Source organism: Myotis brandtii, unplaced genomic scaffold, assembly GCF_000412655.1.
Source record: "Myotis brandtii unplaced genomic scaffold, ASM41265v1 scaffold182, whole genome shotgun sequence".
Taxonomy (NCBI): domain Eukaryota; kingdom Metazoa; phylum Chordata; class Mammalia; order Chiroptera; family Vespertilionidae; genus Myotis; species Myotis brandtii.
The window spans coordinates 651,077-675,828 of NW_005356751.1; the positions used below are offsets into that span (position 1 = coordinate 651,077).

The 24,752-nt window shown below is 46.7% G+C and overlaps 1 protein-coding gene across 1 annotated transcript in view; it reads left to right on the forward strand.

The window, feature by feature from the left end:
- The window catches only part of ONECUT1 (one cut homeobox 1), a 45,161-nt gene that overhangs the window by 477 nt on the left and 19,932 nt on the right, over positions 1–24,752 (forward strand). The window contains exon 2 of the mRNA XM_005863980.2: positions 7–912. Coding sequence (XP_005864042.1) covers positions 7–912 — 906 coding nt within the window. The remainder of the gene's footprint in view (positions 1–6; positions 913–24,752) is intronic.

Here is a 24,752-nt window from a genome sequence, read left to right on the forward strand (position 1 = left end):
AATACCACCACCACCACCGGGCCCCTGAGCACAGCCTGGCCGGCCCCCTTCACCCCACGATGACCATGGCCTGCGAGACTCCCCCAGGTATGAGCATGCCCACCACCTACACCACCTTGACCCCTCTGCAGCCGCTGCCGCCCATCTCCACCGTCTCGGACAAGTTTCCCCACCATCACCACCACCACCACCACCATCACCACCACCACCCGCACCACCACCAGCGCCTGGCGGGCAACGTGAGCGGTAGCTTCACGCTCATGCGGGACGAGCGAGGGCTGGCCTCCATGAATAACCTCTATACCCCCTACCACAAGGACGTGGCTGGCATGGGCCAGAGCCTCTCTCCCCTCTCTGGTTCCGGTCTGGGCAGCATCCACAACTCCCAGCAAGGGCTCCCCCACTATGCTCACCCTGGCGCCGCCATGCCCACCGACAAGATGCTCACCCCCAACGGCTTCGAAGCCCACCACCCGGCCATGCTCGGCCGTCACGGGGAGCAGCACCTCACGCCCACCTCGGCCGGCATGGTTCCCATCAACGGCCTCCCTCCACACCACCCCCACGCCCACCTGAACGCCCAGGGCCACGGGCAGCTCCTGGGCACAGCCCGGGAGCCCAACCCTTCCGTGACCGGTGCGCAGGTCAGCAACGGGAGTAATTCAGGACAAATGGAAGAGATCAATACCAAAGAGGTGGCACAGCGCATCACCACCGAGCTCAAGCGCTACAGCATCCCACAGGCCATCTTCGCTCAGAGGGTGCTCTGCCGCTCCCAGGGGACCCTCTCGGACCTGCTGCGCAACCCCAAACCCTGGAGCAAACTCAAGTCTGGCCGGGAGACGTTCCGGAGGATGTGGAAGTGGCTGCAGGAGCCCGAGTTCCAACGCATGTCTGCGCTCCGCTTAGCAGGTGAGCGCGTCAAGGAGTTGGGCGCGCGGGGATAGAAGGGATGGGGACGCCCAGGAACCGAGGGAGGGCGAGAAGAAGAGAGGACGGGGCCTCGTCACCCCTCCTCCTTTCCCCGGGATGGGGGCTTTGGGCCTGGAAGAGCGGTACGGGGCTCCAGACAGCAGACCGCCTCCTCCAGGACGTGGTGCGTTGGGCTGTGGGAGGCTCTGAGGGCTGAGTGCTGCGGTCTCTGCGACTGCGGGGCGCGTTTGTGCTGGGAGACAGCGCGGGCAGCCCGCACTGCCCGAGGCGGAGAACACCCCCCTCACCTGGGGAGACACTGTCTGTGCGGCGCTTCTCGGTTGGACACTTGGGCTGGAGCTGCCTGCCAATGTTGATCTGAACTCGCTGTGGTAACCCCCCGTCCGGCACTAACTCTATAGGGGCGGGAGGGACCCGCAGTCAGAGTTAGGGCAGAAGGTTCTACAGCCGCGAGGCGGTGGGTGGAAGCGCGGGCTTGCCGCGGGCTGTGGAAGGAAGAGGGAGACGGACGGTGCGGAGGTCCTGGTCAGCCCGGAGACAGCTTGCGCTGCTTACTCGCTTAGGACTTCTCCTTTTCATTGTATTCCTTTGCATGATGTTTCGTCTAAATCCCAATGCAGGGAAGGGCGGGGGTGTGGAAATGGCCCCCGCGTCTGCGAGCAAAGGTCTCCCGGACCCGAAACCCCGAAGCGTTTCGGAGTTTCGCGGGAAGGTCGCGGCGGCGCTGCACAGACACGGTGCCTAGCTCCCCTCGCCTCTTTCGGCCAAGGTGAGGACGAGGCTCCGGCGGGCGGACTAGCCGAGGGAACAGCTGAGCCCAGCCTGAACGGCACAGAGGATTTCGTGCGGATTCTGCGACCTCCGAGGGCGGAGGACACGAGGGGAAGTAGAGCCACGGGTAGCCTTGGGCGGACTCGGTTTGATGAGACCCGGGCTGAGCTGAGTAACTCCTGGGTTCATCCTCCCCACAACCTCTACCCCCACCCCCAATTTTAGCCCCGGCGCCATGGCCTGAGTGCTGGCGAAGAGAAAGGTAAAAGCCGGTATGCGGGTTTGTTAATTAACTGATCGTTCTCCATTAATTCGTCCCTGGAGAACGAGAGACAGTCAATCCGCTCAGAGCCGGGGGCACTGAGCAGTTTCACAGACTAAAATCAAAGCCAGAGGCCAGAGCCCCCCTCCCCCACCTCGTGCGGGCCAATGAGAAGCTAGAGGGAGGCAGGTGCTGGCGTGCCCGCGAGCCAGCGACTCCAGCCGGGAGGCGACGCACAGCAATCTTCGGGTCTGGGCGCTTCTGGCCTCCCCTCCCGAGCGACCCGCTGGCTGAGCCTCAGCCCCGCGCTCCTGCGCTCCAAGCAAAGACCCCACGCAGGGAAGACAGGGGTAGGGAGACAGGAAGGAAGAGGTTGACTGGGTGCCCTCTAGGCTCCCGCGATTCCGCTCGCTAGCCTCGTGTGCTGCCACCGTATCGCCCTCCCCCGCCCCTCCACTGCCCCTGCGGCTGACTGCGACCTGAGAGCCGCTGAAGTTCCAGGGAGGGTGGAGAAAAGGCTGCCCCGCTCCCCGGCCGCTCCACTAATGCGGGTGCCTAAGGTGATCAGTGCCTTTTCACACGCCTGCGCCAGACTCCAGCCGGGCTTCGGGACCTTTTACCCGGGCAGTACCCGCACTGGCCGGCGGAGGTGGGGGTGGAGGGTTGGTGGAAAAGGAGGGGTGCCCCCGGGGAACCCGTCCCCCACCCGCCACCCCGTGAAGGCGCTTGCTCGGGACTTCAATGACCCTTCCTCCCTCATTGCCTCCTGTTGCCGCCTGGAAGGACAGACTCTCAGGTTTTGTTCAGAGACGATCCCCGAGCCCTGGAACCCTGGTCTTGGGCCCTGTCCTGCGTGAGCGCCCTCTGATCTCCATGCCTGAGCGAGCGCCCCAGTGCTGTTGAGGGGAAGCCCGAATGCTGCGACCCGCACACGGGAGGCGCGAGCAGCGTGCTGGCTGAGGCTCCTGGAGCCAAGGAGGCTATCGAGTGGGCGCCCGCCTGGTATCCAGCAGCCTGTGCCGTGTCATTCTCCGCCCCAGGCATGTGGTCTTTTGCGGGGGGGCGGGGAGGTTGGAGACTCTGGTAGGACACACGTTTGAACCCCTAATCCCAAACGGCCTCCGCATCCTAAGACCCGGATGGAGGGATGGAACGTTGACCCTTTCATTTCCCTTTCTTTAGCTTAATTAACGGGGTGGGGAGGGCTGGGATAAGGTCTGGTGGGGAGGAAACCGGGAGCAATACCATGTTGCTGCAAAAGCCACGATCTACTTTTAAGTCACTGAAGGACTATGAGGCATTCTGTTAGCATTGTTATTTATAAAAAAACAAAAGCGAGGCCGTTTCCTGAACCCTCTCAGTGATCTCGTCTGGGCTTTGCAGGAGACAGAAAATGGATTTCAGGGCATGTTGGTTGCAGCTGTGCAACACTGTTGCCTCCTGCCCACCACCACTTCCCGGGCACCCAGAAGCTCCTTGCAGCTGTGCTCGCTGTTGCACTCAAAGACCCGTCAACCTAGTCCCTACCCCATTGGAGGCTGGGGCCGCCGTGGTCGGTTCCATCGTGGCAGGCGAGTGGTTTCTCTGTGGCCCTCCCTGTACCCTAGGCTCCGCGCAGTTTGCTGAGAGTCAAGCCCTCCACACGTGGCTACGTGTTTGGGGAGGTGCCTTCTCCTTAGGAAATTACATCTGCTGGTGGAAGACGGGAGGGAGACAGGAGGAAATTCTCACCAAATTAACTACCTTTAAAAAATCAATATATGTTCCCTCAATGCAATACTTGCTGCTGCCCCATTAAAGTGCAGCACAACCAGATTCGAGCCGCTCCTCATCCCAGGTGGGGGTGGGAGGTCTTGGCTGTGCGGGTGGGTGTGTGCCCCGCCCCTGACGCCGGCGCCTATTAAGATGCGAGGAGATTAGTTTCCAATTAAAGATTCCAGAAGGCGTCCACCACACTAGGGGAGCTGCCAGCGCAGGAAGAGGCTGCAAAGAGCACCCGCCAGCTGGCGCAGCACCCGGGACCTGGGAGGCGAGGCTGCAGGCCCAGGATTCGGGCAGGGGTGTGTGCTGGGCCACTCGGACCCTTTGGTACCTGGAGGCAAGGAAACCTCCAAATGCCACGGAGCAGGCTGGGTCTCCGGAACCGGACTGCGCCCCCTTCCTGTCCAGAATTTGTTCCAGAGTGACTTAGAAAAGGGCCTGGGGAGGGTGGGGGGGGGAAAGTCTGGCCAGGGCCAACCTGGACTGTGTTTGCCGTAAGTGGCCTTGCGGCCTGGTTGATTGATAACAGGCCCCTGCGCAAGTTCATTTGCTTTTTGTTAATATTTATCCCGGCGGGTGACATTTCAACTGTCCTCTTGCTTCCTGGGGCCACGGGAGCCAAGCAGGAGAGCCTGGGGCCAAGGTGCTGGCTCTGAGAACCCCACTTCCCCAATCCTCAAAGACTCCCGCTGGCCGGAGCCCGGAGAACAGCCGGGACTGGGTGTGGGGACGCTGGAGCTGGGAGAGAGCCTGAGTCGTAGAGTGGGAAGAGAAGGCGCCAAGTGAATTTGTTCGCTCGCGACCCAGGTCTCGAGCGCAGTGCAGCTGCTCGCAGCAAGCTGCCGCTGGAACAAAGGGCTGGCGGGTGCGGCCGGTGGCGGCTGGGCTCGAATCCCGTGAGGAGTGCCTCTTCCGAAGGCCTGGGAGGGCCTCCTCCCAGAGTGGCTGGGGACTGGGCCAGTAGTCAGAGGGCGATTACCCCCACCCCACCCCCAGGCCCACTGGTGTCCGGAGACCCCACACACACCAGCTCAGCAGGAAACCAAAAGGGACAGTTAGCAGAAGGTTCTACGTGAGCCTTTCTTGCAGCCCATGTCTGAACCCTCGAGGATATGAGACAAAAGTTTCCTCTTGCTGTCCCCACCAGGGAGCATAAACCCCCCGGTGGGGAGAGAAAGGAGCGTTGCAGGGGGGGGGGGGTAGGAAGTGTGCACGTGGTTTGACTAGGGTGGGGGGAGACCTGCTCTGGGGGCTTGAGGAGGCCTGACGGTTATTGTGTGGCGACTCAGGTGTCAGCTTATCGAGGATGGCCACCTGAGATAAGTAAACACCTCGGCCTGTTCAAAGGGTGACCGGCTGTCCTGCCAGCGGTGCAGCCCCGAGCCCCTTGGAATCGCCAGGGGGGTGATGGGTTTGGCCTGAGCGACCCGCCTGGCCCAGGGCTGCTGTGGTCACTAGAGACCCAGCCCTGCCGTCGCTGCTTTGCAACCGGCAATTGGGACGGACTGTGCCATCCCATCGCAGGTTGTGTTTGTAGCCTCAGAGTAACTGAAAACCCAGGGAGCGACTTTATCGTCAAGCTTCCAGCCGTGGGCGCGCTCCCTTTGGGCTCGCCTTCCCTGGCTGGCGGCAGCTAGTGAATCTGTCTTGGTCCCAACAATGCTTTAATATTACCCGAGTGATGACACAACATTGCCATCCCATCCCCCAAAGCACACACCAACTCTAACCTATCCAAACAAGATGCGAGTCTGGATTTTCTAGCCGAATGATACTTTTGCGGGCATGTTTTTATTTGAGGAGCTCAGGGTCAGAGTAGAGAAGGTGACTCTGTGTCTGAAGAAGGAGGTTGGGGCTGAGGGCTGTAGGACCTGGAGGGCGGGTTAACGGTTCCTTTGTTTTATTGTTTCCCCTTCCAGCTAACTGATGGAAGTTGGGAGGCTGCTCGGAGGCCTTGAGCTTGGAGGTCTTTGTTTGGTCCCTTGTTGAGTGGGTGAAAGGGCGTCTGCAGGCCCACCGGCTGGGAGCCTCGGTGCAGCGTCAGGACCCTGGACAGGGCCCTGCCTGCGTGCAGCCTGGTAGATCCAGTTTCTTGTCGCCCCTGGAAGGTGGCAGGGATGTCTTTGAAGAGATAGAGTGAGAAAAGGAAAACTAACAGCTAATATTCAGACGTTTGCGAGAGATCGTAAGAACCCGCCAGAAATATACACCACCACAATCAAGTAATCGGAAAGATCAAACCTATTCTCGTCGATCAGGTGGTTGATCTTTACCTCCCTCTCTAGCAGCTTTCTGTGTGCGTCTGAGAGCACACCTGCTTATAAAATCGGAATTCGAGTCCCTATGGGTGTGACAGGGGTTGGATCATTAAGCTAAAACGTTCAATTCAGTCCCTTTGATCCATGCTGGGGAAAATCTATAGTCATCTCTAATCTACGAGGTCTTTAAAGAGGTGGTTACACGGGCTGTTTTGATGTCATCATTTCCACATTTGTGGTGAATTCAGCTAATCAAACAGACACTGCTACCCAAAGTTCTCAAAAGAAACAGTTCTTACACGTATATCGGTAAAATTTATTGTTGATTTCCGTGAAGGAAAGAAAATCCTGAAATCCGATGAAGGTAGGTAATTAGCAGGGAGGTCCTTGGTGTCTTGCTCCTCAGAATCCATAGTTAGAAGACTTGCCCTTCAAGTAACAGTGCTCAGTGGTTTTTGGTAAACTCCACATATCAGAATAAACACCAACTTAATGTTTAAATTAACCAAGAAGCCTTGTTGGATTGGGTGAGAAATGACTAGTTTCACTGCAGACCCTGTTAAAACAGTAGAATTTCCACTCTTTTGGTAAAATTGAAAAATCCCCTAGGGTAGCAACAGAAAGAGGGTCTTAATGAAATCATGGTAATTAGAGGGTAGATTTCTTATAATTCTGAGTAAAAGCATTCAACAAGTATTCATTAAATACAATTTCATTATGTATGTATTTGAATAAGAAGAATAAACACATGTGGGAGGAGAAGAGCTATATTATTTCCACATGGAAAGAGTTCAGTAACAAGAAAAAGACTCATTTGTAATTGAATAAATTTAGTGAACAATTATAAATTCCTGCCTCCTATCAATATATTTGTATAGGTTTTTACTTTCAACACACGTATGTTAATACTAATGAAGCTTTATTTCCTCCTGAAATGATAGGTTTGGGTTAGATGACCAATCACAAGACAATCTGATTATTTTGATATGAACAAAGATTTGTGTTTTATCACAGGGTCTTGGTATAAAGTGATCACATTATATTTCCCCCAGGAGAGATTATATTATCATAAAGTTGGAACAAATTAGCTTCTAGAAATTTTCTTCTCATTTAGGTGAGACAATTTGATAAGACAACAGCTGAACAGAACCAGACCCTGAAGTACAACCCATCAGATTTTCATGGCAATTCATAAGGAAGGAGCTTATGTCTGCTGTGCACTTTCTGTTTGCCAGATACATGCTAGGCACATAGATGTTCTCATTGAATATTCATTGTCTATGCCAGTGGCTCCCAAATTGTGCTAAGTATTGGAATCACTTAGTGATCTTTAAAAAAAATGATTCCTGGCTACAACCTTAGATAGTCTGTTATAATTGCTATAGGGCATGATCTGGGCATTGGGATTTTTAAGAGTTTGAGGTGACTTCAATGTGCAGCAAAATTTGGGGACCACTAGTTTATGTGCTAGTTACCACACTTACCCTGTTTCTCTGTACAATGAGATTAAATAACTTACCTGAGGTAGCACAGCTGGAAATCACTGATGCATGGAACTCAGGCTTCCCAGCCATGGCCCAGAACCCTCTTACCCTCCTCCTTGTGCCTCTATTACTAGTACAGGTCTTCCAGGTCAATGGGCCCTGAGTGCAGAAATGTCTGATTCTCTGTCACAAACACCCAATCTAGAAAGTCTCTGCATAATAAAGTTCTTGAAGTTAAAGGGTGCGTCTTCTCTCTGGGACTCTCAAGGAGAGTTACTTATGGAAACTTAGTATTTCCTTTTTACTCAGGACTTACCGGAGAGACTTTCTGTTGCTCTCTTTTGAAGAAGCAGCCAGAGGGAATGTAAGGCAGTAACAGAGCTAGATGTGGAACCCAAGTCTCCCTGTCCATTTGTTCACTTAAACAATTATTGATGGGCAAGACCCATCTCATTAGATGTGTTCTGTGGGTAGGACTGGCCCACTGGGACCCATGCCTGGAGGAGGGCCCAAATGCCCAAACCTCCCATACTTTCAGGCATTGGTCTTCTGATCTGCACTTGCACAGCAATTACATTTCTTGGCTTCACATCAACGCCAGCCTTGCTATTCCAAAGCTTGCCTATTATTCATAGTTTAGGACTCTGCTCTAAAAAATAATGAATTGACTAAAACTCTGTATATATGTTGGCAATCATCCAGAGGGCAGCTTACAATTTCCATCAAATACTGTGTGTTTCCAGTTATCCACGTGTTTCCCATCTCCCTTCGCATATGCCATAGGGCACTCAGAATCGAGTTGCTGAAATCACTGCTTTCGTTTTCACATCTGGTGATGAGCTCATAGTCCCAAAGAGGGATTATCAAAGGAACACAATAAACTATGTGCTTTTCTCTTTCTTTCCTGTTGTCTTCTAAAACAGATCAGTGGGGGAAATCAAATAAATAAACCAGCGAAGCGCGCCACCTAGTGGCCCCCGTGCTCACTTCAGGTAAAGTGCGTGAGAGGAGTGGCTAACGCGATTCAAGTATTGATGGAGTCACAAAAATCGTTCATTAAGGCAATTTAATCTTTGCTATTAAATGTCCCTTCAATTCATTTGGGGTAATTAAGATGCAGTTAAAGTGATTAAATTCTAATTACTTATGCTAGACAAAGACATATTTGTCACACTAATGCGGTTAACTAAGGACTCAGAAAGAAAGTTAACATTTACTTCAAATGATGCAACTGGAAAAATCAGTTCCTCTTTTCATCATTAATCTAGTGAGCTGGGTGATTATGTAATGGCACTACAAGCTCATTAAATAGGGGAAGTGCTGATTAAAATGACTGCGAAGAGGAAAACCTGAACCAGGAGTACCTCAGTACCGTTTGCTCAGCATTCCTCGAAAAGTTACTTGGTGTTCTTTCCAACCCCACAGCAATAAACAGCTCCTGAGTTTTTTCCTGATGCTAAAAGAGCGATGGGCTCACAGAAATCTTTTATTGTCAGCCTATAGACAATGTTAAACCAAATATTTGTTAAAATGGTAAATAAATTCTTGGGGTAGGGATGAGTAAGGGAAGTGTGTCTGCATTGGAGGGTGGGTCGTTCCTGAGTTAAAATGTCCACTGCAGGCTTTCAAACCACATTCCCTCACACAAACACCCTTGCTAGTAAGCAGTCCTTCTCCCCCTCCCTAGTTCCACTTTACTGCCTTTGATGCCTGGAGACAGATTCCTTTGCACAGGATCACGCTCTGTTTAATTATTAGGTGCACTCAGCTGCAAATTGGTCCCTCTTCAGTGTTTTTCTACATTCACATGTAAAGCCATGTGAGATGAGACTATAAGCCGTCAAGTTACTGGGACTATTTTGCCATAATGTGCACATAGTTCCCAGCCTCTTGCCATAGCTTAATTATGGGTGCTCAGAAGAGTAGGGTGAATTGAAACTTATTAAATTTGAAGCTTGCCTTCCTTACAAAATGGCTTCTTAAGGCAGTGCCTAGCATTTCCCTGGGGTGGAGGTGGAGGTGGGGGTGGGGGTGGGGGGAGAGGTGACAGAAACAAAAATGGTCAGTCAGAAAATTGGGGATTCTTTTCCCCAGGAGATGGGTGTCTTTCAACACTGTTAAATTTGCATATTGAAAACCATAATTGTGGAGATTGCCTTTATCTCATTGAAATTCAGTATTACCCTGTTGACTTCATATGCAAAGAAGCTAATGTTATCAAATGTATCAGTCAATTAAGTCAAACCACCACCTTTTAAAAATAAATGGGAAGTTATTTGAATATTTAGAGTCATTATTAATTTAATAGAACATGTTATGCCCCCTTAGATTACTAAAACAAACACACACTTTTAAACCCCGGAGTAAAAATCAAGAGCCTTGGAGACAGGTTCTTGCACTAATTAGCTCTGAGAACTTGTCAAGTCTTTGAACCTTTCTGGGCCTCAGTCCCCTTAAATGTAGAATGAAGGATTTGGCCTTAGGGTGCTTCCAGGTCTCACATTCTATGATCGATTACCTTCTATGGTGACTGCACATCCACAGCAAAATCTGTTTTCTCAGTTCAGTGCTCTGTCCCAAAGTCAGGATTCAGCAGGATGTAAGACCCAGGGGCCATCTCTTGGGCAGTCTCAGGACCAGGCTCTCCTGTCAGATGGCCAGGAGGAAACAGTCCATCCAGTCAGGAGAGCTGCCTTCTAGCACAAAAATGCTGCAGTTTGAGATTGCAGTTCCTGTGTCCTAATAGTACAAGCTGTTGGCAAGGCTATGGATCACCAGGAAGTCATACACTGCTGGTGAGAATGTAAATTGGCACAGTTACTTCAAAAGATAGTTGTGACATTATCTTATAAACCTGAACCTACTCCTATCCAGAAATTCCAACTCTTTGGTATATACTCAAAATAAATTTACAGATGTTCCTGGAAATGCGTGCAAAACTGTTATCAACATTGTTCATTAGAAGAAAAAAGAAGAAAAAAAAACAGCCCAAATGTTCACTGATAAGGAATGCATAAATAAATTGTGATGGCCCTGGCTGGATGGCTCAGTTGGTTAGAGCATCATCCCATGCATCATTGTTAGTTCAATCCCCGATCAGGGCACATACCCAGGTTCAAACCTCCGTCCGGGGGAGTACAGGAAGGCAACTGATTGATGTTTCTCTCTCACGAAGAAAAAAAACCAGCCCAAATGTTCACTGATAAGGAATGCATAAATAAATTGTGATGGCCCTGGCTGGATGGCTCAGTTGGTTAGAGCATCATCCCATGCATCATTGTTAGTTCAATCCCCGATCAGGGCACATACCCAGGTTCAAACCTCCGTCCGGGGGAGTACAGGAAGGCAACTGATTGATGTTTCTCTCTCACATCAATGTTTCTCTCTTCCTCTCTCTCTAAAATCAATAAACATATCCTCAGGTGAGGAAAATAAATAAATAAACAAGATGTCACAAGATATTTAAATAAATAGATAAACAAAATAAAAAATAAATTGTGATGTATTTATATAATATAGTAGTATCCTGTGATGAAAATGAATGAGCCACAGCTATACACACCAGCATAGCTGAGTCTTAAGAACAATGTTGCTTAAAAAAAAAACCACACAACAACAACAAGATTTGAAGATCATACCAGAACAATACCATTTTTACAAACATCAAAAGCAAGCAATGCCAAATAATTATTGTTGGCAGATACATAAGTATTGTTTTAAAAAAACAAATGAATAATGAATACAAATTCAGGAGCGTGGTTACATCTGGTAGGAGAAAGCCAGGTGATCGGAGGAGAGAACACCCTTGTAGGTTCACATGGCAGCTGATGTTCTAGTTCTTTTGTTGAGTGCTGCCGTCACAGATATTTATTTTGTTATTATGCTTCCTATCTTAAGTATATGATGCATATTGTTTTGTAGGCAATACAATAGGTTACTTAATTTTAACATTGGGGAGTAGAAAGATTGTTTTTGTCTGGTTCCCCAAACCAAACAAACCCCACAATTATATTTGGCCTATTTAGTACATTCTTTATTCGTCTGAGCAGCTGTTATAGCAGCACTGTGCTTAGTCCTGGGGATAGTGTATACAGCGGACTAGTCCCTTGCAACTCACAGTCTAGTGGGGAAGAGAGATAAGTCACTATCCATATCCTTCTTCTTGGTCGTTTGTGCTGAGAAGAGGTTCAGGGGACGATGAAGTGACATTTTTGGAGATCTGGAAGATGAGTAGGACTTGGATCAGAAACCAAGCAAGAGGCTTCCAGGCAGAGGGAACAATAGCATGTGCGGAAGCCCTGGCCGGAAATCCCTTTGCAGGTTTCTTGGATCTGGATTATCACTGATCTGGAGGCCTGTTCCTTTCCTGGCACAGCTGAGTGGCACAATCCCCTTCTGATGATAACAGAAGCCTTCTCTGAGGCTGTGGTTTTCAATGGTGGTCAGGGGTGAGCAGAGGTTTTCATATTTCTAGGGGAGCAAATCTGATTGGTGGAAGAGAGGTCAGGGAGAATACATGTTGGTTAAAAAGCCTCCCACATGATCCTAATATAACTCCAAGTTGAGAATTAGAATATTGACATTGGGAATTTAACAGAAAATGACTTTTTAAAAAATATATATTTTTATTGATTTCGGAGAGAAAGGAAGAGGGAGAGAGAGATAGAAACATCAATGATGAGAGAGAATCATTGATCGGCTGCCTCCTGCATGCCCCACACTGGGGATGGAGGCAGCCCCACACTGGGGATCAAACCCACAACCCAGGCATGTGCCCTTGACCAGAATGGAACCTGGGACCTTTCAGTTCGCAGGCCGATGCTCTATCCACCCCACACTGGTCAAACCCACAACCCAGGCATGTGCCCTTGACCAGAATGGAACCTGGGACCTTTCAGTTCGCAGGCCGATGCTCTATCCACTGAGCCAAACTGGCTAGGGCGAGAAAATGATTTTTATTTTTGCCCCTTTATCATTTATTTTACCCTTTTTCTAAAAATAACCTATCATTCCATAGCTTAAATACAGGGATGGGCAAAAGTAGGTTTACAGTTGTTCATAGGGAAAATAATACCATAGTTAAATAATAAAACAAGAATAAACTCTTATTCTTGTTTTATTATTTATTAATTATGGTAAACCTACTTTTGCCCCACCCTGTATAATATTATTATTACATAATACATAATGTTATTTATCATTATATAATATTTCACTTCTTTTTATCTCTTTTGAGATAAAAATTTACTCAAAAATTCAAGATTCCTGTAGGAATAATTGTTTCCATACTCTCCTCAATCTAAAACATTATCACTGTTCTTTTGGTCCTCCCCACTGAAAGTGTGGTTCCCACACAACAGCACTGGCCTTCTCAGGGAGCTCGCAGAGAAATGCAGACTCTCAGGTTCCATCCCAGACCTACTGAATCTGAATCTGCATCTTGACAAGATCCCCAGGAGATTCATGTGCAAATTTAAGTCTGAGATGCTCCATGGAGGGTCTTATCACATCATCCAAAAGTTCTATTTTCCTTCACTCACCAAAACATTGACTGGGTGCCTCCTATGGGCCTGGCCTTGGGTGCCTTCTGTGTGCCGGAACTTGGGATAAGTGCTGGAGCTGAAAAGAGGAACGATGTGTCAAATCCGGAAGGAGATGGCAGGGAGGACGTCGGTTAATAAATACTTACAGTGTCTCTGATGAATGCTATGATCCTGGTAGGAATCAAGTTCTGTGGAAGCAGGTAAGGAAAGTGGAAAGAAGGCTGAAAAAGCGACTACAAAGAACCCGGTGTATCTGTGTGGTCTAAAGGATTTGGGCCTATAAGAGTAGGAGCTAAACGAAGTTGTTTTTCTTGTGGAATGAAGTTTTGAGACTTGTTCTTTTGAAAACAAGCTTGAGTAGGAGATAATGGGAGAAGAGGCAGTAGCAGGGGACTAGCTATGAGGGTCTGATTATATGTCATTGTCAACACAAGTGGAGAAAATGGGTGGGCAGAATTTGAGGGACATTTCAAAAGTAAAATCCAGAAGACATTGTGGAGAGTGAAAAAGGAAGAGGAACCGATCCCTGTGGTTCTTTCTTGGGTAGCTGGGTGTTGGGTACACCTTTAGCCATAGAATGGCTGTGGCAATGTAAATATAAAGTTATAACATTTCAGAATAGTCCACACTCTCAATCTGTCACCTCTGCACAGATTTGATATGTAAATTCAAGTATCTATGCCTCACCAGAATATGTTACTTAATGATGTTAGTATGATGCTCATGAGGTAGATTGTGGACTCAGACCTTGAGGTCTGGTTTTCACTGCCCAGTGTTGGTGGGCAGTGATGAACCCTTTGATTCTAGCCAACAGTCAGCTGTTGGGCACACAATAACCATGAAGAACCAGGGTAAAGGTTAGTCCCAATCCATTCCTGCTGGTAGAGAAACAGAAGTAGTCCCCAGTAACTGTGGGTCAGGAGTCTTCTGTCTATAAATGAAGACAACAGGAGAGACGATATAAGCACAGACATGTTGGAAGGACAGACAAGTGTTGGCAAGTCTTGGTTTTCATCACTTTCAGATCACTTTGGGATGGCCCAAAGTCAAGCATCTTCTCATACAAAAGAAAATTTTGCTTTATTCTAGTTGTTTTCATGATTGCTCACAAACCTCAATTTTTAAAAATTGTTTTTAATTAATAGATATTTAGTTTTGAGTACCTGCTATGGGCACATCATTTTTTAAAAGCTAAACAGCATAAAAAGGTATACAGAGGGGAAAAAACATGTTCCTCCAAACCAATTACCTAGTTACGCAGTCCCCCTTCCCTAGAAACAATTCCTGTTAGCATTTTCTTGTGTATTCTTTGGAGATAGGGCTTTTCAAGTGTGTGTGCGCGCGCATATTTAAAAAAAAATAACCAAGGACCTCTTCCATCTCCCAGACCATAACACTCTGGGGGAAATAGTGAATGCCTCTTGCTTCCTCTTGCAAAATTCTGCTCTTTTGACTGACAGTTGCCTTCCTGGAAATATATATACATGCCTGACAAAGTGCTACCCACTGCTATTAACTGAGCATTGAAATTAAAGGATTCGCACAGGGTGAACACCCTTCTGGGTATGCTGAAAATGGTCTCAGGTGTTTCAATGGCTGTCCCCTTAATCCAGCTCTTTTATGAAAGTCAACTCAATATACCAAAGTGGTCCAAAACTTAAGCTTATAAAAATACTAGAAGCCTGGTGCACAAATTCATGCACCAGTGGTGTCCCTCTGCCTGGCCTGTGGGATCGCCAAAACTGGCTCTCTAACATCCCCCAAGGGGTCCCGGATTGCGAGAGGGTGCAGGCCAGGCTGAGGGACCCCACCAGTGCACGATCAGGGCCAGGGAGGGACACGAGAGGTTGGCCAGCCAGGGAGGGACCACGGGAGGGCTCCAGGGTGTGTCTGCCCATCTTGCTCAGTCCTGATCAGCCGGACCCCAGCAGCAAGCTAGCCTACCGGTCAGAGGTCTGCCCCCTGGTGATCAGTGCATGTCAGTGAGCAGTTGAGTGGCCTTAGCATATCATTAGCACATTACGCTTTGATTGGTTGAACAAATAATCACTTAGCATATTAGGCTTTTATTATATAGGATATTCTATCTACCACCAACCTCTCTATTTTAAAGTAATGCAATACCCAGACACAACTATTATGTCACTTTAGGGCCTTCAACACAAGGGTGAAGGTTTTTTTTCCAATGAGTGAATTATTGTATTATGTATATATAATGTTGGATCCTGCTTTTGTCTGACATAGCCCTACTAAATTTTTTTAAACCATTTTTGCATACTTACCATGTCCAACATCTTGTATCTTATTTTTAAATTTTACCTCAGTGCTTTCTAAAAAGTAACTTATTCTTGTAACAGTATAATATACTAATCAAGAAAAAAAAAGACAAGCCCTAACAGGTTTGGCTCAGTGGATAGAGCATTGGCCTGCGGACTGAAGGGTCCCAGGTTCGATATTTCAGTCATGGGCACATGCCCAGGTTGTGGGCTCAATTCTCTAATGATCTCTCATCAATGATGTTTCTATCTCTCTCTCTCTCTCTTCCTCTCTAAAATCAATAAAAATATATTTTTTAAAAAGAAGACAAGAAACACTCATAACACCCCCACACAGAGATACCCGCCTTTTGTTGTGAATATCCTTCTAATCTTTCTTCAATGAGATGATGCATACATATTATTTTATAACATTTTAAATTTAAAAATTCCATGTTATTAAATTTATGGTAGAATATTTGAAAATACATTAAAGAATAATGGAGCTCCTGGCTAGTTTGGCTCAGTGGTTGGAGCATTGGCCTGCAGACTGAAGGGTCATGGGTTAGACTCAGTCATGGGCAAGGGTCTGAGCCTCGGTTGCAGGCTTGATCCCTGGCCCTGGCTGGGCCAATGCAGGAGGCAACCAACTGATGTGTCTCTCACATCGATGTTTCTCTCTCCTCTCTCTCTCCCCTTCCGTCCCACTTTCTCTAAAAAAGGAAGACGAAGAAGAAGAATGGAGACGATAAAAATCCCTGGTAATTCCACCATCCCTGCCCACTCCCAAATACCTCATAAGTAGCATCCATTAATTCAACATATATGTAGAGATAGAGTTTCACAATTTGGAAGACAGCAGAGTGCTCCATGTCAGAAAACCTACCCATTTTCTGTTTTACAGCTATGCTATATTTTAATCAGTCCCTTATTTGGGGGCACTTAGGTTGGCCCATAAATTGATTGGGTAAACATAAATTTGTATGACTTTATAGTATTTTAGTATCATGATTTACACAACCTCCCCAACAACTTTCCCCATCATTGGAGATTTTAGTGATTTCAGGATTTTGGTTTTGTTTTGTTTTTGCTCTTACTAAGGTCAGCAACATTATACATAAAACTTTACTGAAATATTACTTTCCTCTTTGAAAGCTATTTTTTCTCTAATTATTGAAGTAATACTTGCTCAGTGTAGAACTTTGGAAGATATGAAACATTATAAACAACAGAATCAAATCATTTATAATTTCATAGCCCAAAGATCATGCCTGCTTATATGTTGGTTTGTTTCCTTCCAGCTTTTTAAAAGTACATAAATAAAATACATTTTTTAATTTTCACAAAATTGAGCTCATAGAGAATTTACAACTGAACATATCTTGATGTCATTAAAATTTAAAAATTTTTTAATTGATTTAGAAAGAGAGAGAGGAAGGGAGAGAGAAACATCGATGTGTTTTTCCACTTATTTATGCAGTCATTGGTTGACTCTTGTATGTGCCCTGATGGGAATCAAACACACAACCGTCGTGTATCAGGATGATGCTCTAACCAACTGAGCTACCCAGCCAGGTCAATGTCATTAAATATTATTCAAAAACATGATTTTAAATAATTTTATTTGGAAATTATTTCACAGTTTTCAATGGTATAAAAATAAAATAGTGAAAGAACGTCCATATATTCTTTGACCAATTGTTAACATTTTGCTCTACTTGCTTTATCATTGGCTTGTTCACATTCTCTCTCTCTCTCTCTCTCTCTCTCTCTCTCTCTCTCTCTCTTCCTGAATTTCTATATGCACCAGTGGAGGGTAAATTATATCTTGAGTGTATTTCCAAGGGTAGGGGCATTCCCTTCCGTAGCCACTGTTTACCTTTGTCAGTGGACCCAGTAAAGTCTTCCATGGCATCGTTATCCTCCAGTCAAATATTAGTTTGTCATAGATCTTCTTTTTTCTTTAATCTGAAACATTTCCACAGATTTTCTTTACCTTTTATAGTGTTGACATATTTGAAGAATACAATCTCCACTTTTTAGAAAAGATACTTCTCATTTTGTGTTTATCTGATGTTTCCTCAGTTAGATTGAGATGATTCTTGCCCAGAAAGCTGCATGGTGAGGTGTGTCCTTCCCCGGGGATCTCATTTGGAGGCCCATGAAGTCTGTCTGTTCCTTATTTACTGGAGGGTTCATTTTGATCATCCAGTCACGGTGTTGTCTGCTTTCTCCACTGTATAATCACTGGGGTTTTTCCCCCGGTCCCTTACAACTAATAAGCAGTCTTTGGGGATACTCTTTAAAACCATGCAAATCTCCTCCTCATCATCAAAATTCCCCATTGGTTTAGCAACTATTGATTCTTGCCTGATCTAATCGTTATCACAATGGTTTCAAAATGATTTTCCATCTCCAATACTTCTGCCCATTTAACAGTCAGCTCTCATCTTTCTACTGTGATCAAGAGTCCCTTCTCATTTACATATGCATTTATTATTGGTGTAGACTCATGCATTCCTTTTCCCCCCAGTGGTTTATAATTCATTACTATACTTCACTATTTCAGTGCTCAAGTTGTCCCGGATTTAATCCCGCTCCTGTGTTTTTCCAACTTTTTTTTTTTTTTTTTTTACTGTCTGGCATTATAACAAGACATTTCAAGTTCATCTGTTGCCCCAACCCTAGAATTTGCCCCTTCTTTGATGAGCCCTGGTTTATTTTGGTGGAGTATGGTATTAGAGACAAGAAGATCAGGACAACTAGGTGTGTTCAGGGCTTCTAGTGTGACTTTGTTTTTTGGCCCTCTCAGACAAATCAGGAAAAATAAGCATGCATATGTACACACACACACACACAAATGTTCATACACACTGATACATACATAATGCACATGTGCACATAAATACACTTATGCACATATTTTATTTTTTAAATTCTTTATATTTTTATTGATTTTAGAGAGGAAGGGAGAGGGAGAGAGAGATAGAAATATCAATGATAAGAGAGAATCATTGATCGGCTGCCTCCTGCATGCCCCCTACTGGGGATTGAGCTCACAACCTGATCATATGCCCTTGACCGGAATCGAACCTGAGACCCTTCAGTCTGCAGGCAGACGCTCTATTCACTGAGTCAAACTGGCTAGGGCTTATGCACGTACAGTATTTTAAAAATCATGAGTTCGCAGCACCAGTACCACATTCCATTGCTATATATCCCCATAGGATTTTTTCTTGCCTTCCCCCATTCCATATTTATATGTCGCTTCCTCCATAGTGAGAATCTGGCACCCAATAACATTTCTCTCTCTCTCTTTCTCTCTATCTATCTATCTATCTATCTATCTATCTATCTATCTATCTGTGTGTGTGTGTGTGTGTGTGTTATAACATGCATTTACTCATTTACTCAATTAAATAATACATCTAAAATACTTTCAAAATTGCTTAGCCCATACCCATAAAATAAACAAACCTGCTGAAATATTTTTAGATAGGACTCATCTGCATTCTTCCCACACATATACATCCAGGCCTCACTTGGGGCCTTGTTAGAAATCCTACCGACTCAGAGACTCTGGCATAGAACCCAGGAATCTGTTTTCACAAGCTCTTGAAGTGATTCTAATGCAGGCTAAAGTTTGAGAAGCAAACTTTATGGAATATGCAGCATGGCTTTATGATATAGATATATGCGTCTACTCATGTGCCCACGTATTATTATGTAACATGATACTTTCAACATATTCGAAATGTAACACACAAAACAGGGCCAGTGCAGACTGATAAGGGGAAGTGATTCTAATGCAGGCTAGAGTTTGAGAAGCACAGCCTGGAATATGCAGCGTGGCTTTATGATATAGATATATGCGTCTACCCATGTGCCCACGTATTATTACGTAACATGATACTTTCAACATATTCGAAATATAACACACAAAACAGGGCCAGTGCAGACTGATAAGGGGTTCTGTTGTCACAGCATGGGTGCAAAGGTGTAGCTGTGAAAGTAAACAGACCCTCCAGTCTTTGTTTCTCCTCCAGGTACCAGCCAAGAGGAAGGGGGAGGGGGTGGAAGTGCCCTTGCTGGGGTTGGGGTGCTCTCCCGTTCCACAGCCCCCACACCTCCCTGTAGACACGTGCAGCAAACTGAAGATGGAGGAAGCTCTGTTAGTGTTGAAAACCTCACAGGGTGAAAATCTGACCCTTTCCCCCTGTTCTCACCCAACTTCCTCTCTCCTCAGAATCAGAACAAAACTCTCGCCTCCAGCACTGAACCCCATGGACTGTCTATGACAGTCACTGGAGCTGCATTTGACAGTGACTGTTTCATTGTGGAGAGAGGGTGGAGAGTTACCTGGACCTTCCCCAACTCCAGCAAGCAGCCTTTCCTAGGCCTGAAATCAGAGTCATTACCTGGTTCTCCTCTTAGAGTAGATTCCCTGGCCATTCCTAAAATTCTGATTCAATCCATCTGCATTTCTGACAAGTGTGGGGTGTGATTCTTTGGATCTTGGCAAGTTTTGAACTATTAGCCTAGGAGCAAATGGCTCTCCAACTTTATCAGCCTCTAAATTCTCTGGGCGGGAAGCCAGTTAAAGTGTGTGGGGGGGAATCCCACTCTCCAAGAGTCTAATTTAGTGGCGATAGGAAGGCGTTCTGTGCATTTTGGACACTCTGGACACTGGTTACTCAGAGGAGGGTGCTGGACCAGCAGCTGGGCAACACTTGGGAGCGCCACCCAGACCTGCTGAATCAGAATCTTCATCGTAACAAGATCCCCAAGGGGTTCCAGTTTTTGAAAGTTCAAGTTGGAGAAGCACTGATTTAGAGTTGAGGTTATCAGCTTTGGATATGTGTTTGGATCACTTGGGGAGCTTTCAAAAATCTCAGGGGTTTCCAATTCATAGACACGGATGAGAACTGTGAGGGTCCCTCCAGCCTCTCCCACTGCAGAATTCAGGCCAGCTGTAAAGTCTGGGGGAAGGAATGACACCCTCACCAATTCAAAAACTCCAACGACATGACAGTCACTAGAAGAAGAAGAAACAAATGGTATGTAATTTCATCTTATCTATAAAGCAGTCTTTACCTATGTCCTTTATCCCTTAAACTTGAATTTCCGCAAAACTATTTCCCTGGGGGTCATCTTGTTAATTTATTGTATGGTTTCCACCACACAGACTCTGTGTGGTTATTTGCTAACATTGTCCATACATTTTATCAATTCTATATTTGACTAAGGTATATATGGACCAATCACCACCTAGCATTAGCAAGGACAGACACAGAAAGCAACCCCCTGCCTCCTGGGACCCAGTGACCCCAGACCTGGGCACCTCATCTAGGAGGGGCTGGTTGCCCTATTCCAAGCCCATTTAAATGTCCCAGCCCAAATTCAGCCCCTCTGAACCTTCAGCTTTCATATATATATATTATTAATTTTTTACAGAGAGGAAGGGAGAGGGATAGAGAGTTAGAAACATCAATGAGAGAGAAACATCAATCAGCCACCTCCTACATACCCCCTACTGGGGATGTGTCTGCAACCAAGGTACATGCCCTTGACCGGAATTGAACCTGGGACCCTTCAGTCCGCAGGCTGACGCTCTATCCACTGAGCCAAACTGGTTAGGGCCCTTCAGCTTTCTTTACAAGGTCTCAGCCCCTTTCACTGCCTTGTCAATAACAATTCAGAAATATCCCCCAGAGTGCCATCAAATAACTTCAAAATAATTATCCAAAGTAATAAGGATTAAGGAAAACGTGTACTGCCTTCTTATGTATACATTTTCAAAAGATAAAGACTTGTGTCTTGGGTGTCTCCATTTTCTATGGGGCCACATCCAGTTTATATATGCAGCAAGGATGCTGAATATGCCAAAGAAATAATCCATGGTATACTCTTATGGATCTTATGATCTAGTGAGAGAGATGGGTAGGTAAGTAACTAATTATCCAGGGGGCTCTATGAGCACAGGAGAGAGCAGCTCTGGACAGGAGAGGAGAGAGAGAAGGCTTAGCAGAAAATGAGATGCTTAAGCTGGGTCTTGATTACATAGGGAACTTTTTATGTGGACAAAAAAGAGAAGGAAAAACATCTTGGTCGTGGGGGGGACAACTTGTGCAAAGGAATGGGGCCGTGAAAGTTCACATGTATTAAGGACTGACTTCTGAGTGGTGTGGATCAGTGGGGTAGTGGCTGGGCAGTAGTGGGAAATGAGATGGGAAAGGTGGTTGGAGTCAGTGTCAAGATCCTTGAAGATCATGGTTTTCCTTTCAAGGGCTGTCCTCTCAAGCTCCTGGGAGACCCTTGTAAGGCTAGTTGGGTAATACATGTCATTGGGAGAATAGCATTTACAATTGGACTCTACAGACAACTTTCCAGAAATGCAAACCACTAATCTGAAATTACTTGTGGAAAATGTCTGCTGACAGTGCAAAATCAAAATTGTAGGTTATTTTGGAAGGAATTCCATTTTATAACTTTTAATTGCTGTGAATATTATAAGGTATTCTGCACAGCTATTAATTAAAGAAATTGGATCATGAAACTAAGACTTATAATTCATAGTAGGCTTATATGAGAAAATAGTGCATAATCATGTAATTCATCAGGTGTGTCATTTGTTTTGTCTTCTAGAATCAACATCATAACTAGGGTATCAATATCATATATTTCTAATTATTGGGGTCCAAACTGTTGAGGGGCTCTTCAAGATGAGGGATACTGATGTAATAAAATTCCAATGGATGAGACATTAACTGGAGTTTAGGAATTTAAAAATCAGAATTTCTGCCCTAGCTGGTTTGGATCAGTGGATAGAACTTCAGCCCATGGACTGAAGGGTCCCAGTTCTGATCTGAGCAAGGGCATGTGCCTCAGTTGCAGGTTCGATCCCTGGCACTGGTCGGGGTGCATGTGGAAGGCAACCAATCGATGTGTCTCTCTCACATCAATGTTTCTCTCGGTCTCTTCCCCTCCCTTATACTCTTTCTAAAAATCAATGAAAAAATATTCTTGGGTGAGGACAACAACAACAAAAAATCAGAATTTCTGAGCTAATCTTTCAGAAAAGTCACATGACCTTTTGTTACTGACTAGACAAGCAGGTGCAAGACAGCATCTTCTCTTCGCACTGGTTCCTTTGAAGCTGCAGTGCAGGGAAAGAGCTTTGTGGAGGGAAGGGTCAGGTGGTGAGTGTCCCTTCCTGTAAGCATCAAAAAACTTGAACCTGTGCTGCAGAGAATGTATGCATGCAAGCATGAATGGCCAGCAAGACAACAATACAAGTATCATAGGAGTATGAAAATGTATTCATTCATTGAGGAGTCTCAGCTCACCTATCTGTCTCAGGTGTAGCCTGTACACAGAACAAAAGAGAGAAGACAGCCCTGGTCAGTGTGTCCCAGTGGTTGGAGCACAGGCCGGGAGCACTGAAGGGCCGCAGGTTCCTTTCCTCAATCAAGGGCATGTACCTACCTGGGTTTTAGGTTCTATCCTTGGTCCTGGTCTGAGTGCTTTCGGGAGGCAACCAATCAGTGTGTCTCTCTCACCTCTCTCTTTCTCTCTCTCGTTCACTCTCTCCCCGCTCCCCCTTCCCTCCCTCTTGCTCTCCCTCCCTTGCACTCTATCTAAAAATCAATAGAAAAAATATCCTCAGGTGAGGATTAACAAAACAAAAGAGAAAGAAGACAAAGTTTGTGAGAACTAAGATAGTCTGGAATCACACAAAAAGGGCTGTTTGAGGGGCCACGCAAAGTGAAAGCTGATACGGCAAGTCCTCCAATAAAGTAGTTTCACTATAATGTTGATGAGATGCTAGGAACATAACTCCTATTTATAGCATTAGACTATGGTAAAATCGGCTTCATTATAAGTCGTTTCACTTCAAGTCAGAGAACCTGTGGATGAAGTTAGGTGAGGACTTATGTATGATTTTCTGATTTTCCCCCAACCTGTGCTGAGGAATACCTGGGCCACACCTGGTCTCCTCCAATACCATCCCTAGGCCCCACCCCCACTGGCTCTAATCCCAGCTCCACCACTTACTGTCAGGGTAACCTTGGACCAGTCTCTTCATCTCCGAGCCTCATTTGTAAACTAAAGATAATAATGGTTCGGACCTCCCATAGTTGCTGTGAGGCTCCGGAAGATACTAATACACGTGGGCTTAGCACAGGGGAAGCAGCCATAAGTTTTGGTTGCTCGTGTTCCACCGTCCCAGGCCCGGCAGCCTCTGCCCTCCTGTGACCACAGGTTCCAATGGATTCCCCTCTCCTGGGCTGCAGCTATGGAGCTTTACCTGGAGATGAGAGGTTGACGGAATTATGTTATTTGCTGACTCTAGAAGGACTCCAGGCAGCAGATGCATGGGGAGGCAGGACTCTGTCCTGGACAGCTAGCTCTGCTAAAAAAGCAAATAGGTGGCCCGGCTGGTGTGGCTCAGCGATTGAGCGTCAACCTGTGAACCAGGAGGTCACTGATTCGATTCCTGGTCAGGGCACATGCCCGGGTTGCAGGCTGTCATCATTGATGTTTTTGTCCCTCTCTCCTCCCTTCCTCTCTCTGAAATCAATACAAACACATTGGTGGGAGGGAGGGATCAAATAGCTGGAGTGGTGAGAGGTTTGGGTGACTTTTCCCACCTGAATCTGATGGAGCAGACAAGTCCTGGCTTTAGCCTGCTGCCCCCCACCTTCCCTTTTCCTGTGGGTCAGCAGTTCCTTCAGCTTCCTCCCAAAGCCGATATCCACATGGAGACAGCTGTCTCCTGTTGATGGAGCAGACATGTCCTGGCTTTAGCCTGCTGCTTCCACCTTCCCTTTTCCTGTGGGTCAGCAGCTCCTTCAGCTTCCCCCCAAAGCCGATATCCACATGGAGACAGCTGTCTCCTGCTGCTCTCCTGTCCTATGGAAACTGGGCTCACTCCCGTCCCTTTCCCAGGCCAGCGTGAGCGAGCTGTCCCCTACACCGACTTCCATCTCAGCTTCGTGCAGCTCGCTTTCCGGGATGGGCAACTGCAGAGACGCAGGTCTGGCTGACAAGCAGCCTGTGCCTGCAGGCCACCTGCTCCGCTCTGCACACCGTGGCTGCGGGTTCCCTGGACTCCCTGCAGCTGCTGCTCCTGCCCTTTCCCATCCTGCGCGGTTTGCCTGACGCACCCGCCATGCTGACATGTGCCTCCAGGGCACAATGGATTTGGAGGTCCCCCACTAACCAGCTGTGTTCCCTTAGGCAAGTGACCTGCCCTCTCTGATGCGGTTTCTTCATCTAGAAACAGAAATAACACCCATTTCTACCTCACTTGAGGGGGTAGGTTTAACAGAGGGGTTTTAAGTAAAGCAAGATTCAGGGATGGGTTACTGTGCTCATTCCTGACTGCGAATGCCTGCTCTTTTCGGGGTTTGGTAGGCCTTTCGTGTGCATGCCCAGAAGAGTTTCCGTGGGTGCTCTGGCCGCCCACACACTCACAGGCATGA